Source organism: Geospiza fortis, unplaced genomic scaffold (assembly GCF_000277835.1).
Source record: "Geospiza fortis unplaced genomic scaffold, GeoFor_1.0 scaffold432, whole genome shotgun sequence".
NCBI lineage: Eukaryota > Metazoa > Chordata > Aves > Passeriformes > Thraupidae > Geospiza > Geospiza fortis.
The window spans coordinates 146,576-160,759 of NW_005054436.1; the positions used below are offsets into that span (position 1 = coordinate 146,576).

Here is a 14,184-nt window from a genome sequence, read left to right on the forward strand (position 1 = left end):
TTTTTTTAAACCACTTTTACAGGTGTCATTTGTACAAATCAAAGCATCCCTTGAAAATCTCATCATTACAAACATACAAAGAAACAATGTTGGTGCTACAAATCAGCTATGCAACGGCAGGAGCAATTTACCACGATTAAAAACCCTACTGAACAGTATTTACAGGGCCTTTCTCCCTCTTTTTTATTTCTTTATGTTGAGGGAAGGAAAAAAGCAAAGCCCACAGTTAAAAAACTCCCACCAATGCACTTCATTTTCTAAAAGTATAAAACTGGGTGAGTTTTTGCCACACTCAGGCAAAGTGTAACAATTTCTGGTTTTGCTTGTTTTCACATCAAAAGTCTCTTATAAAAACCAAAAACAAACCCATGGCAGTGTCCGATGAAATGTGCTCCTTCCATGCCAGAAGCTAACATCATCCCAAAAAAGTGCCTTCGAGTAAAATCAACTTTAGTAACAAATAAGAAACAAAAGGATGAAAAAAAGTAATCACAAGCTCTAGTTAAAAGCTTCATCAAAGCCCTGACGGAGCAGCCGCCCTGCAGCAAAAGCATGAGTTCTCTTACCTACCTCCAGCCCCTGCCGGGGGTCTCCAAGCCCTGAGATGTTTCTCCACTCCCTGACTGGCGGTCGGGACGTCGAGGAGCTCCTGCCAGCCCGGAGTTGTGTGGTGCTCCCCCTCCAAGTGCTTTTTATCCACCACCATCACCCCAAAAGAGGTGCCTGGGGGGGGACCCAGCCCAGCTGGTCTGGCTGTAAGGGTCAGTGGCAGCCGTGCTGTTTTGGGGCAGCACATCCCTGGTACAGGGAACTCTCATAGCCCTTTGATCCTGCTGGTTTGGAATCAGCAGTGAGAAAAATCCCTGGAGTGCCCCAAAAAACACTCCCTGGCTCGGGTTGCTGCCTGAGTAAGTGCTTTCCTGGAGCCAACCTGGCCCCTGCATCTGGAAGGGGCAGGGAAAGGGGGAAGAGAGGGAATATCCAAGCCTTGAACTCTCTGTGTAAAGAAATGGAGTAAGAGACACTTGATCGCACCAAGCTGCAGAAATCCTCAAAATCCCAGAGGTCACCACATAACCAGGGCACTGGGGGGTGGGGGGAATTCTGGGTGGGTTGGGGGCTGTATCATTCTACTTTGGCTCCCAACCCAAAAGCTCTGATCAGAAAAACAAGGAAACACAAAACCAGGCAGTTTGGTTGCCAAGTTGACAGAGAAAATAAGAAAAAAACCAAAACAAACCACAAAAATCTTCCAAGATAAATACATGGCCCCCATTTTGGAAGCATCTTCAAAAAGCTGGATCAACTGTTGTCAGCAGTGGCACAACCTTCTAAGAACACCTGTTGCGCTAGTGAGTTCTCAGCTCTCTTTTGAAGAAGGAACAGTTCAAGGGAAAAAAAAATCCAGCTCCCACCACATGCAGCTCCCATTTTATCTGCAGAACAACTGGCCATGGCAATTCCCTCACAGCAGCAGGCTGGGAACCAGCAAGGAGCCACTAATGCAGCAGGTTCCTGTTTGCTCATGGAAAGGGCTGGCAGTGGTAGCAACTGGTTAGGAAAAGATTTCTTCCAGAAAACGGTACTTCAGGGGGGATTTAGGAAGGCTGGGACCTCTCCCCATGGACTGAAACTGGCCACACTCAAGCATGCTGTCAGAAGGTAACACGCACCAGGAATCCCATGGAGTCCACAAGACAGAGGTTTGGGCTTCCAGCGATCCTGCAGGCCTCCCACACTCCTCGGCTAGTGCTGGGGAAAGTTCCCAGGCTGGGGGCTTGGCTTTAAGGAGAGGTTATTGCTCCTGACTTCTCAGGCTTTTTGCCTTTTGACAGGGCAGCTGCTTGCTTCAGGAGTTCTCTGTTCTTGGCCTGGAAATGGGGAAATGCGTATTTAGTGGCATGGATCATCATTAGCTCTTGGGATCCCTGTGCAGAAACTGCTGATATCCTGCACACAGCTGGAAAGGGGCGCAGATGTTGAGCTCACCTCTAACCTCCTAGAGAGGGCTCTCCCATCCCAGCCCCACAGGAAAAGACAACTACAAAATGATGGAACCCACAAGACCGTTCAAAAATTAATCATATGAACAGTTCAAAGTACCTACAATACACTGAGAGGATCTGAACTTTGATTTTGCAGCCATTGAAAAAGATTTCCAGAGACTCAACCAATAGCAGCAGAAATAAAACATCTGGACACCAGAGAGTTCAGGGCAGTCCCAGCCTGAGCTGAGCACAGACATGGAAAGCCCCAAGAGTGGGAGGTGGCTGGGGCACACCTGCTCCCGGATCTGATGCTCCTTCACCTTCAGAAACAGCACACCCAGCCCTCTCCACACCACATCCCAGCATTCCACATGCCCTGTGAAGGGATTCTGGCAGGCACCAGCACTCTGACAGCAGCTGGAGGCCTCCAGCCTGCCTTCCACTGGGATACTTCCCCAGAGTGGGTGTGGATGGAGGAGGGGCTGTTTCCTCAGGGGCAACAGAAGCCTTTTGTCTCATCCCCTCCCAGCTCTCATTGCTGGGGCTTTAGATCTTTGTATACCCAAAGTAATTAAACGGTGCAAAGTTCATTTCTGTGTCTGATTTCTTCCCCTTTGACCCGATCCCTTCAGTGGCTCAAGCTATTCATGCTGATAGTCTGCTGTGTTTCCACAGCCATGACAAGAATCCTGCTCTCCCTGCTTCCATCAGCTCAGGGACTTCTTTATTTGGACTAGAGATACAAGGTGAAAAGAACTGCCAATTGTTCCTTTGTTCTCTCTGGTTACTGCTCACACAAATCACAGGGAGGTGATTTAGAGGCTCAGGGAGCTGACAAAGGTTCTGCAGACTGGAGAAACAGGTTCAAACCTGATTTTGGCAATAAGTAAAATGAGTCTGATGGCTCCTGTCTAGTCCATAAGGGACACAACACAGCACTTTAAACACAGTAAGTGTGAGCCTGAGTAGAGAGCAGCAAGGTAGGTGTAAATGGTGGTTGGGATGCAATGCAGAGCTGAGGAGGGGCTTGCCTGGCAGCACAGAGGCTGTAGGACAGGGTTGAGAAACATTAGCAGAGCTCTGTGTGCAGTAGCTCACAGGGTGTCCTGATCAGGAGTGTCCTCAGTCCCTCCCGGACACAGCTCAGGAATGTCCTCAGTCACTCCTGGATACAACACAGCTCAGCAGTTAAACTGACAACGCTGTCACCTGTAACTGCTCCATGACCTCCTTGTGTGTCTTCTCCATTTGGTTCATCTTTGCCCTCATCTGTGATTCCTGGTACTGCAGGTCGGCTTTCAGCTCTGTGATCTGTGCAGAAACCAGGAAGGAGCAAGTGAGCTGGAAGAGGCAACAACTGCCCTCCCCACAGACCCCCCTTCCATGAAAAGTGTCTCTACAGAAGGTGTGTGGGACTGGCTCAGGTCACAGACATGCTGGCGGTGCTGAGGGACTGCAATGAGACCAGAACTGTGTCACTGAGAGCACAGAGCAACAGCAAGGGCCAGCACTGCATTTCTCCAAGCAGCAGCATGTTTATTCCCAGTCTTGCCCACACACAGAGGCCTCCAAGAAAGCGGTCAGGAAACGACCCTTTATGAAATGAGATCCCCTGGGTGGGTCCAGAGGGCCTCTTTGGCTTTGGAAAGGAGGAAGCCTGGAAACAGCCAGACATGTTAATTCCAAGATAAAAAGCCAGGCTGTGTCAGAGTGTGATCGGTGAGAACATGTCAGCCTGCTGGGGAGAAGCAAGCCAAGGACTGTACCTTCTTCTCCTTCTCCAAAATCATTTGATCCTTCTGGTGAAGCATCTTTTTTAAAGTAGCCACTTCCTCCTTCAGCTGGGCAATGATGACAAAGTGGTCAGTGCCAGGGGAGTCCAGGGCGAGGTCCGGAGAAAAACTGCAGCAAAGAACAAAGAGAGGCCCTCAACAAATCCCTCCTCTTCGCTAGGCAGGGAAACTCCCACGGATGCTCTCAAAGGAGAGTGGGAACCATTTCATGATCATTCGTGATCCTTTTTCAAACCAGAGAGCTGAAGACAGCAATCAGAGAGGTAATTAAACTTTATGCATCCCTTTGGAAATCTCTTTGCTCACAAGCAGTCCTTGGATGCACTGCAAAACTTCCCACTGAATATAAACAAACATTCTGGCAAGGAGGGGACATGAAAGAGAAACAAATAACCTCCAAGTTCAACAAACAGAGCAAAAGGAAACAGCTAAATTTTTCTGAGCAAGGAAAAGGGGTAAAAAGCATACTGGACCTTGTAATATGATTCTGCCATGATAAAGCAATTTAGGGAAAAGATTCGTTATTCCAGAGTAGGAAAAACTCTCCAGGAAAACAGAGAAATAGCTGAGCACATCACCTGTACACTACCAGGTACTCTAAATCTAAGCAACCATCAGCAGAGCTATCTGTGCATGAGTCACTGCTGCAATGGTAAATCACAAACCTTCCTAGGAGACACCAGTGATCCAGGCAGGCACATGCAGTCCTGTGCTATGGGAATATGCCGGACCATAAGATACAACAAGCTGCAGCCACAAGGCCCAGGGAGCCCAACTGATTTTTCCCTGCGTTCTGTTCCATCCCTAAAGCTGATTTTTATCTCCTCATGCTAAGTGGGCAGCACACTCCCAGCCGCTTGCACCTAAAACTGCTATATAAAAATTGAACAGTAATAAGACAACAAAGCTTCACCTAGAAGATTACTTCAAGTCTGGCTGTTATCAGCTAAATAGAAATAAGTCACCAGGGTCACCCAAAGCCTGACTTTTTTTAAAAAGTCTCCAGAGTAGGTCATCACTCAGCTTTAAAGTTGGAAGGTGCAGCAGAGTCGGGAAAGCATGGTCTCAATCCAAAATTCTGCCTCTCTCCAGGATGTTTCTACCTCTGAGCTTCCAGTCCCCAACCTGTATCCTAAGGCAGAGAGTACTTGCTGCTCACATCACACGGGGTCTCCTCTAGCACCTGGAAATTATCCATTTTCTAATTAAAAGCACTACAGTCTGCTTTGACAGGACTCGTTAGTAAGGATGTGGCAGGGGAAAAGGCTCGCTCCCCACTGTGCTGGGGATCTACAGAGGGAAACAAAGCAGAGGCAGAGGATGGCCCTGAGGCACTGGGAGAGAAAACCTGGCAGAGGAAAACTCAAAACTGAGGGTCTGCAGGAGACAGCCCGGAGCAGAGGAGCCCTGCATGGCTAAAACATGCTGACAGCAGAGTCCACACTTATGATGTGACAGCTCTCTGGGCACACTGGATCCAGCTCTGGGCTAGGCAGAGAAGTTCATACCCACACACTAGCACAGAACAACTCCAATTTAAAGCTTTCCCAATAGCTTTCCCAAGTGGAGGCTATGCAAGATGATGCTGTGTGCTCCAGCACCTTTCTGTGTGCAAGCACATTATTAACAGCATCTTTAATTTCCCACTCACGGCAAATATGCTGGGGAGGAGAGAAATAAATTTAAAAAAACAACAACAACAGTAACCAACAGCACAGAGAAAAGAAAGGCTTCCTCACTAATTCCCTCTGGCTGAAAACAATCCCTAGACACACCATTCCTTTGCCCAGGCATGCTTCCCTCCTGCCATGCCCTGGGGTGATAAAGAGTGCCAGGGGATGCCCACAATTCCCTGAGCAGCTCCAGCATGAAAAATTCCCTGCCCAGCAACTGCTGCTGCTCAGCAAAGCCAGGAAGGTGAGAGCCAGCCCTGCCACCCAGTGGGGAGAAGGAAGGGACGGGAGGGCCACCAGCCTTGCACAGAGCACCCGTCCCTGGGGCTCCGAGGGTTCTGTATCCACCAGAGGGGAACTTGAGCCATCCTGAGACCTCCTCCTGGATGGGTATAAAATACCAGACTGGTATTTTCCTGTCCAGCTGCTGCAAAATGCCCCTTCAAATGTGTTAAGGTGTTAAATAAAGAAGAAGATTTTTTTTTCCTCTTCCTTTGTATTTTTTTAAAGACTGACAAGATAGTAATGAAAGGTTCCTCTGTCTTAAACCCCATGTTACAGAAGCAGCCTGAGACTCCAAAATTTGAAGGAAAACTGCCAAACACAAGTCAGTCCTTTCCTTTAACAAACAGATCAAGAATTAAAACAACCAACCAAAAACAAAAAGCCATTTCCTCTACAAATAAACTCAAGATCCAGCCCCGTGGGATAGGTCAGGGGGACACGAGCTCTCCATGTCTGAACAGCCTAAAAGGCACACCACTAATTAAAGGGAAATTATGAGCTCCTGTTGTTTTCAGCAGAGACAGAAGACAAAAATGGAGCTGTTCCCAAGGCACCTGCCTCTCTCTATTGATTGGAACAGAAACCAAATCGACTGCCTTAAACTCCACACCTGTTAAATGGCAGAAATTAGGCAAGGCAAATACCAAGACTAAAGATTTTGCTATTCAAGTCAGGCTGGCATGAAGAGGCAGACACCAGGCACTAAACCAGCATCCAGATTTCACCTTAGACAAAAACTACCTGCATAGCTGCCTCCAGCTCTGAGCCCCCAACATCAAAAGGATGTGGAGCTGCTGGAAAAAGCCCAGAGGAGGCCATAGAGATGTTCCAAGAGCTGGAACCCCCCTGCTCTGAACCCAGGCTGGGAGAGCTGAAGGTGTTCAGCCTGGAGAAGAGAAAGCTCTGGGGAAACCTTAGAGAGCCCATTCCAGAGCCTAAAGGGGCTCTAGGAGAGCTGGAGAGGGACTGGGGACAAGGGCCTGAAGTGCCAGGACAAGGGGGAATGGCTTCCCACAGCCAGAAGGGAGGGATAGATTCCTTGGGAAGGAATTCTTCCCTGTGAGGGTAGTGAAGCTCTGGCAGAATTTACCCAGAGCAGCTGTAGCTGCCCCTGGATCCCTGCAAGGGTCCAAGGCCAGGTTGGAGGGACCTTGGAGCAACCTGAGATGGTGGAAGATGCCCATGGAAAGGGGTAGATAGAGATGAGCTTTAAGGTCCCTTCCAACCCAAACCATTCTGGGATTCTATGAAAAAACATCCTCTGCTCAGTGCAGTACAGCCCAAGTCACAGAGCTTTAAACTATGCCAGGACTTTCCTATGCAAATAAGAATCTTTTACAAATGAACTTCACTGCTGAGCATCCTGAGGCACTGCTGCCCTCCCCCTGCCAGCAGTGCTGTCACTGCCTGGTGTTACAAGCACAAGTTAGCACCTTGTCTGCAGTGACAGGAGAAGGGACTGCAGTGTGCTCATCTGCAGAGTCTGCAGCATAAAAACACTTTGCCAGCATTGGCACAAGATGATGGGGACACCAAGACTGCCCCAGTTAGGACCAGCAGAGCTGCAGGGGCTGGAGGTGAAGCCGGTGTGCTGGGCAGCACAAGACCATGGGGCACTGGCAGCACAGAAGGATTAGTAAGGCCAGGTGTGCTGCAAGATGTGCTGCAAGTCACTGGGAGAGAAAACTACTCCCAGTGCAGCAGCAACAGAGCTGTTTGCTCCTCCCAGAACTCACCCAGAACAAACCATTCAATACCTTTTAAATGACTGCTGGAAATCACCCTGTCCACATATCATAGCCATTGTGAGCAACAACCACCCTGAAATATGTAAACAGAGGGAATTCAGTACGACACAGTAAAAGAATTTCTACCATATCCAAGAAGAAGCAGTAATTTCAGAGAAGCTGGACCCCGACTGAAGGTGTTGCCAAAGTCAACTGAGCTCAAACATGCCCAAATTTTGCCCAGTTGAGGGCTACACCAGAGGTTTGCCTGGAGCTGGGGTACAGGATGCTGAGGCTGATCTCAGCACGGAGGAGGTGCTGGTTGAGTCAGTTTACTCCAGACTCTGCTGCTGCAAACACCCTTGTGCTGCAGCAGACCTTAACTCCATGCTCAGGCTGTGCCCCAGACACCAGCGTGACTCTGGGAAGGACAATCTGGTAGTTCTATAAAGGGGAGGGACTTGGGGGCTCACTCTCATAAAAGAACCCTCAGCCACTCCAAACCCACACTTAAGGAACCCCCATTATTACTCCTCTCAAGACGTGCAGCCATTTGTCTATTTAAGGCAGCTGCAGCTTGCCTTTTCTGCTGCATGTCACTGAAGCTCTTTAGTTGCTAAATTTACACTTGGTTTGTTACTGGAACTCATCAAAAAAAGCCTGTGGCAAGGCCTACAGCCTTGGCAGGAGCCAGACTGACAATATCTGACATGAGAGCAAAAGGAAGGCTGTTGATTCCTTCAATACATGCTCCTGCTTTCCAAACACACACCACTGATCAACCCAGAGCACAGGTCATTTTGCTTTTTGGGTATTTTCAAGCCAGCAGGGCTGTTACAATGAGTTGTGAGATCTCAGCTCAGGATTTAATGAGGAGATAAAAACAGCTGGTGCTGTCCTACAGCCCAGAGCAGCAGCCTCTCTGACGGGCTGCACCAGTTCTACCAGGGCCCTGTTTCCATTCTCTTCTCTGGCTCCACCAGCACTGAAGGCAATGGAATTCTAACCCCTCCACACTCAGCCACGGCTCCTAAGTCACAATTAGTCCTTAAATTTTTCCAGCTTTTAACTGAAAATGCTGTTCAGATGATAAAAGGTCTTTCAGACCTCTCTGTGGGTGCCACTGCCCTATAAAATTATTAAAGTTCTATTTCACAGAATCATAGAATCCCAGAATGGTTTGGGTCAAAGGGACCTTAAAGCTCATCTCGTTCTGCCCCCTGCCATGGGCAGTGTCACCTTCCACTAGATGAGGCTGCCCTAAGCCCCATCCAATCTGGCCATGAACACTTCCAGGACGGGCATTTCCCATGGGAGCATTTTACAGTAACAAGGTGTCAACGGTATCTACAGGAGAGATCTGTGATCTCAGAGACACTGAAGGCAGGTAGTGATTAATTAATTATCAGTGTCTATAACAAACCCTTTGGCACTAACTGTGCTCTGGTCCATGCTCCCAAATCCCTGCTGTTTAGAAAGAGATCTGTTGAGAGGGACAGTTCCCATGTAGGAGGCAGTTCCCAGGGAGGGAGGGGAGAAAACAATAGGTGATCTCACTTCAGGATGTCAATGCCTTGAGCAACAGGACAATGGTGGGCCCCGAGAGTCTGTTGGGAAGCAGCCCACTGCGCCAACGTGGACGGGGCCCTCTGGATAAGGGGGCAAAGCATCTCGGGAGAGGAAGGAACGCTGAGAATCAGAGAGGAAAGGCAGGAATGAAAATATGCATGCACAAGACCATAAAAATACAAACCCATCTCAATCTCCTGTTTCTGCTAGTGACGCCCATTCTGCTGCACAGGTGGCTGGCATCAACATGATCCAGCATCAAGTGTGACAACAGAATGGGGTCAATGCTTTCCTAGAATCAGTGAACCATGGAATGGTTTGGGCTGGAACAAATCTTAAAGAGCATCTTGTTCCATCCCCTTGCTATGGGAAGGGACATCTTCCACTAGACCAAGCTGCTCCATGACCCATCCAACCTGGCCTGGAACACCTCCAGGATGGGGAGTACACAACCTTTCAAGCAAAGCTGTTTGATTGCTTGTCTCTCCCCCAAAAGCAGGAGGGGAAATGGGAAGTGGGTCTGGATCTTCTCCTGTCCTCTGAGGCTCTCCTTGCAGATCAGTCTGACAGACCTCAAAGCACAAAACCTGCAGACCTCACCAGCCCCTCTCTCCCTGTGGCTGCAGGAAAGATGATAAAGTTGGTTTGGCTGCAGTTTTCCTGACTGTTGGGGAGCTCAGCCAACACCACCTCGATCCTGCTCCATCCAAGCAGGTACAGGTGCTCAGTATTCTCTTCCTCTTCAAATCTACGTCTAGATTCCAGGTAGCACTACCCTGCCAGGTTCTAGGACAGCCCCTCAAGGTCTCAAAGCCCAAGGCCCCTGCTCTAGCGTAAGAGCTTCCTGTTATTCACACACAGCTCTGTCTTATATAAACCCAGCAAACAAACTCCCTGCCCACAATTTCCCCATGTAACAGGCTCACCTGTCACCATTGGCAGATATGGCATCAAACTTGGCTTTCTTCTTTGGGATTTCATTCTGAATGGAAGACGTGGATAAGGTTTTCTGGCTAGAAAAAGGAGGAAATTGTATGTCAGAACCTGAATGACTTTCAGTCTAAGACAGAGAGGCAGATAAATATTCCCACCCACTTTGATCCTATTAAAACAGTATTTCCCAGTGCTAAAATGATAAAAAAATCATTCCTCAAAGAGTAACTGGAGACTAAAAATAAACAGAAAACAATGAGTCAGAGCAGCATGTAGGTGAAGAACTCCTGCTTAAAATCTGCATTTTAATCATTAAATTTTACAAATGCAACTTTGCTTTCACAGTGTACAAGTTCAGTAAGTTGGATCACTGAGAAGCACAAGGTTGTACCAGCACAGTGAGGTTTGCAAACAAGCAAAGCGTGACTTAGCCAGACTGTCATGAGCTCAGACCATGCCCAAACCCCTCCTAAGGTTACCTGTTATAGTGGCTGCCACTGCTGAGCCTACTGAACTGCTCCTTCTCCTGCAGGCTGCCTCGGGAAGAACTGCTCAGGTGTTTGCACTGCTCTTTGGTCTTCTGCAGGACTCGTTTATAGGACAGTGTGCACAACCAGCACAGCAGCTTTCCATCCACCTGGAACGGGAGACAGAAAGAAGCTTTGGTCTCTTTTCCTGCCCACAAAGCAAATACAGGAAAGACAAGAAGCACTTTCAAGCTTAGGGTTATGGCAGTCACTGGAGACCAAAACAGCAAGGGTGTCTGCTCCAGGAGGCTCAGCAGTGCACTGATTATGGCTGCAGCATTCCAAACAACAGATGTTTACAGTTTGCCTCGAGAAGACACACTTCCTACACAGCACTCAGGGTGTACAGAACCCATGGAAGGGGTTTCCTGGTGGAGGTATGACACTTGTAGCTCCTCAGGCTATGGAACAAATATCATTCTCCATCCCTCTCCCTAGATAGCACCTCACACTTCATTCAGAGGTCTCTGCTCCTCTGCCAGCTCTTGGGCCAAATTCAAGAGATCTTTCTTAGAAGATGTGGCAGAGGCACACAGGGGTTCAAAGATTAAACAGCTCTAAACCAGAGCAAAGTTCAACTCTAGAAAACACTTTATAATCAAGAGATATGGATCATGGAATGGTTTGGGTTGAAAGCAACCTTAAACCCCACCCAGTCCCACCCCCTGCCATGGCAGGGACACCTTCCACTGTCCCAGGCTGCTCCAATCCCTGTCCAACCTGACCTTGGGCACTGCCAGGGATCCAGGGGCAGCCACAGCTGCTCTGGGCACCCTGTGCCAGGCCCTCACCACCCTCACAGGGAGGAATTTCCGCCCAGTATTCCATCTAACCCTGCCATCTGGCAGTGGGAAGCCTTTCCCCATGTCCTGTCAGAAATGCTGCACAAGATGTAAAGAAGATGGAGAGAGGATCAGTGTGATCAGCCCTTTTACCTTTTCAGTCTTCTTTAACACAAATACTGACCTTCTTCCTGTCATCCTTCCGGTCAAAGGCGCACTGCTGTTTGCACTGCTCACATGAGTGAGGAGGGCCATACTTCTTCTCTGAGTTGGTGCAACGCTGGCACTTGTTTCCAATAAATGCTGCTATGATGTTGCAGTACTGGCAGGGTTTTGGCTTTAAAAAATAAGAACAACTGCTGTAGCCTTCTAGCTACAATAGTACACTGCTCATTCCTATTCTCCCCATAATTTCAAACTTTTCTTTCCTTATTCTACATAGAGTATAATGCTGATCCAGGAGACAACACTCCATTTGGATCCCTGGCCTCCAGCTAAGTGTATTTAGCCATGGCACTCAGACCATTTATCAAGTGCTGTGAAATCTTTAGAAAAAAACAACAAAATAGAACCAATCAAAATCTCTATTGCAGATTTCAGACAAGCAGGAAATAAAGATTTATCACTGCTTCCTGCAGTAATCTCAGTCTGTGTAAGCACAGTCTTGTTTCTACTGGGTATCAAACAGATAATTTCCTGGCCTCAAACGATGCAAAGCTCTTTTTTGTGCTAAAAGAATAGAAAAAGTAAAAGCTTTATGTTTGAGTGACCCATATTATTGATCAGTCATGCTCTTACAGCTGAGCCAGTCCATAAACTGCTCTGAGATTTCAGGAGGATAAAGACAAGAGAGATGAAAGGAAGAGAGGCTGGGGAGGCTGAGCCCCCTCACTTACTGTGCCATAGAGCTTCACGTTCTGAGCACACTTCTTGCATATCGTGTTGGTTTTGCTGTGAAGAAGGACAGATCATTCTATTAACACATTCCAACAGAAATGAAACCTCTGTGTTTAGGATGCCTGGCTCAGATCCCAGGATCCCTGCTTAGGCTCCCAGCCTCCCCTCAGCTCTGCCTGTGGTGATGAGGCTGGATTCAACCTCTCTCGCGACTCAGATACCAAAATGCTTTTCCCATCCCCATCTGGCTGAGGATAAATGGCCAAAAACTACAAAGGATGTGTCTTTTAATTAAGGCATCCCCAGATGACACCCATTTTTTGTCCATACAAACACGGGATTTGATCACTGACTAATTGGCAGCATGGGTGATTCAGCATCAGGGCAGGCTCCACTCTGGAGGTCATGGCAGGAGAGGGCAGAGGTATATTTGTCCAACAAACACAGGAAGGAACACCTCACACAACGGCCACACACAGCCCTGGGTTTACCAATCCTCCCTCTGACAGCTACACAACTTGTCAAAATGCAAAAAGACATGAGCCCAGCTAGAGGACACACAGCAGGAAACAAATGTTGGATACCAGACATCAGGCAAGAGGAAAACTCATGGGAAGATGCATCTGAGCTTTGACTGAAAAAAAACCCAAGCAAAAGGTGTGATCCAAGTGCACTACAGACACTGCAACTCGCCCAGCAGATCTTTGGAGGTGGCCAAAGGTCTCCCAAGTCCTCCACAGCAACAATCTACAGGTTAAGGCTCAGTCACTGAAGGTGCGGAAGCATTACAGCTCCCGAGGTGTGATCATTCTACCTGAAACCTGGATCTCCCCAGTTCAGCAAGCATTTACCTTTCCTGCTGGAATTCAGTCCTGCAGTAAGTGCATTTAACAATGGGATGAGCAATCCGGCACTCCTGCAACAACAGAGGTGTTTCATGAGGTGCAGTGCTGCTCCCCAAACCCCAGATCTCCTGCTGCCCTCCACTCCCACCACATCCACACACTTGCAAGCATTCCCTCCCTGTACAGTCATGCTGAGAGAAGAGGAAGGGTGCTGAGAATGCCATGTGTCACAGGTGAGCCAGGAGTGCCTCACACCCACAGAGCAGGGTGTCACGGGGCAGCCCAGCTCCCAGGGCAGGAACACAGCTCTGCCTCAGGTATTCACCAGTTCCCTGTACATCTGGCCGTGCTCTCCTCTCACCCCAGCTTCCCCCACGTTCACTTGCCTTGTCCCAGCCTCAGTGATCCCAGGCTACTCCAGTTCCTGCCTCGTGTTCACTATTTCACCCGATCTTGTTCTTCTCCACCCCGTCAGGCTGTCTCCAAAACCCACCTTACTCCCTTCAGGACACCATCAGACCTCCTAGAGAGGTCCCAGATCCTCTCAGGCCTTTGCTCAGGAGCAGCTCCCACCTCCCCTCTATTCCCCACAACAGCCCCATGACTTCCACTGCAGCACCTCCAAACTGCCTTCGGTGCCCCCAGGCCCCCCTGACAATCAGCTCCCCTAAAGAGCCCTTCAGCATATCCTCCTAACAGCCTCAGGGCTTTAACCCCACGCTCCAGACCCCCAAAACCTCCCCAAAGCTCCCCGGCCCTCATCCACACCTCCCACTGCTCCCCCACAGACCCCAAACAGACACCTCAAGGCCTCACTCTTCATAAATACTCCCAGGATCTCCCCACAAACAGCCCCCCAGTTATCCTCAGTTCCTCTAAGAGCCTCCAGGACCCTTAAAAACACTCCCTTGCTGCTATCCCTCACAAACAATGCTCCAGGAGGCCCTTTACCCCTCAGACCCCCCCCAAAGCCTCTCACAGATCACCCCCCACTTCCCTCAGAGCCCTCCTCAGACTCCTCTCCCATCAGCCTCCTCCCACATTAGCCCCCATAAGCCCCCTCGCAGCCCGCCCCCAGCCCCTCTCCTGGACCTTGCAGAGCTGCTGGCCCTGGCTGAGCGCCTCGAAGGGGAAGCGCTGGTGGCACTTGGTGCAGGCGTACAGC

The 14,184-nt window shown here is 49.1% G+C and overlaps 1 protein-coding gene across 1 annotated transcript; it reads right to left on the reverse strand.

Annotated features, from left to right (window-relative positions):
* Positions 1–14,183, reverse strand: FAM76A (family with sequence similarity 76 member A; the record flags this gene model as incomplete). Its single annotated transcript, XM_031062018.1, has 10 exons — positions 1–1,871; positions 3,198–3,299; positions 3,755–3,890; positions 9,024–9,155; positions 9,962–10,048; positions 10,448–10,605; positions 11,462–11,614; positions 12,174–12,228; positions 13,026–13,090; positions 14,112–14,183. Coding segments are annotated over 10 exons (1,047 nt in total), but the record flags the coding sequence as incomplete, so codon positions are not given.
* Position 14,184: the final 1 nt, after the last annotated feature.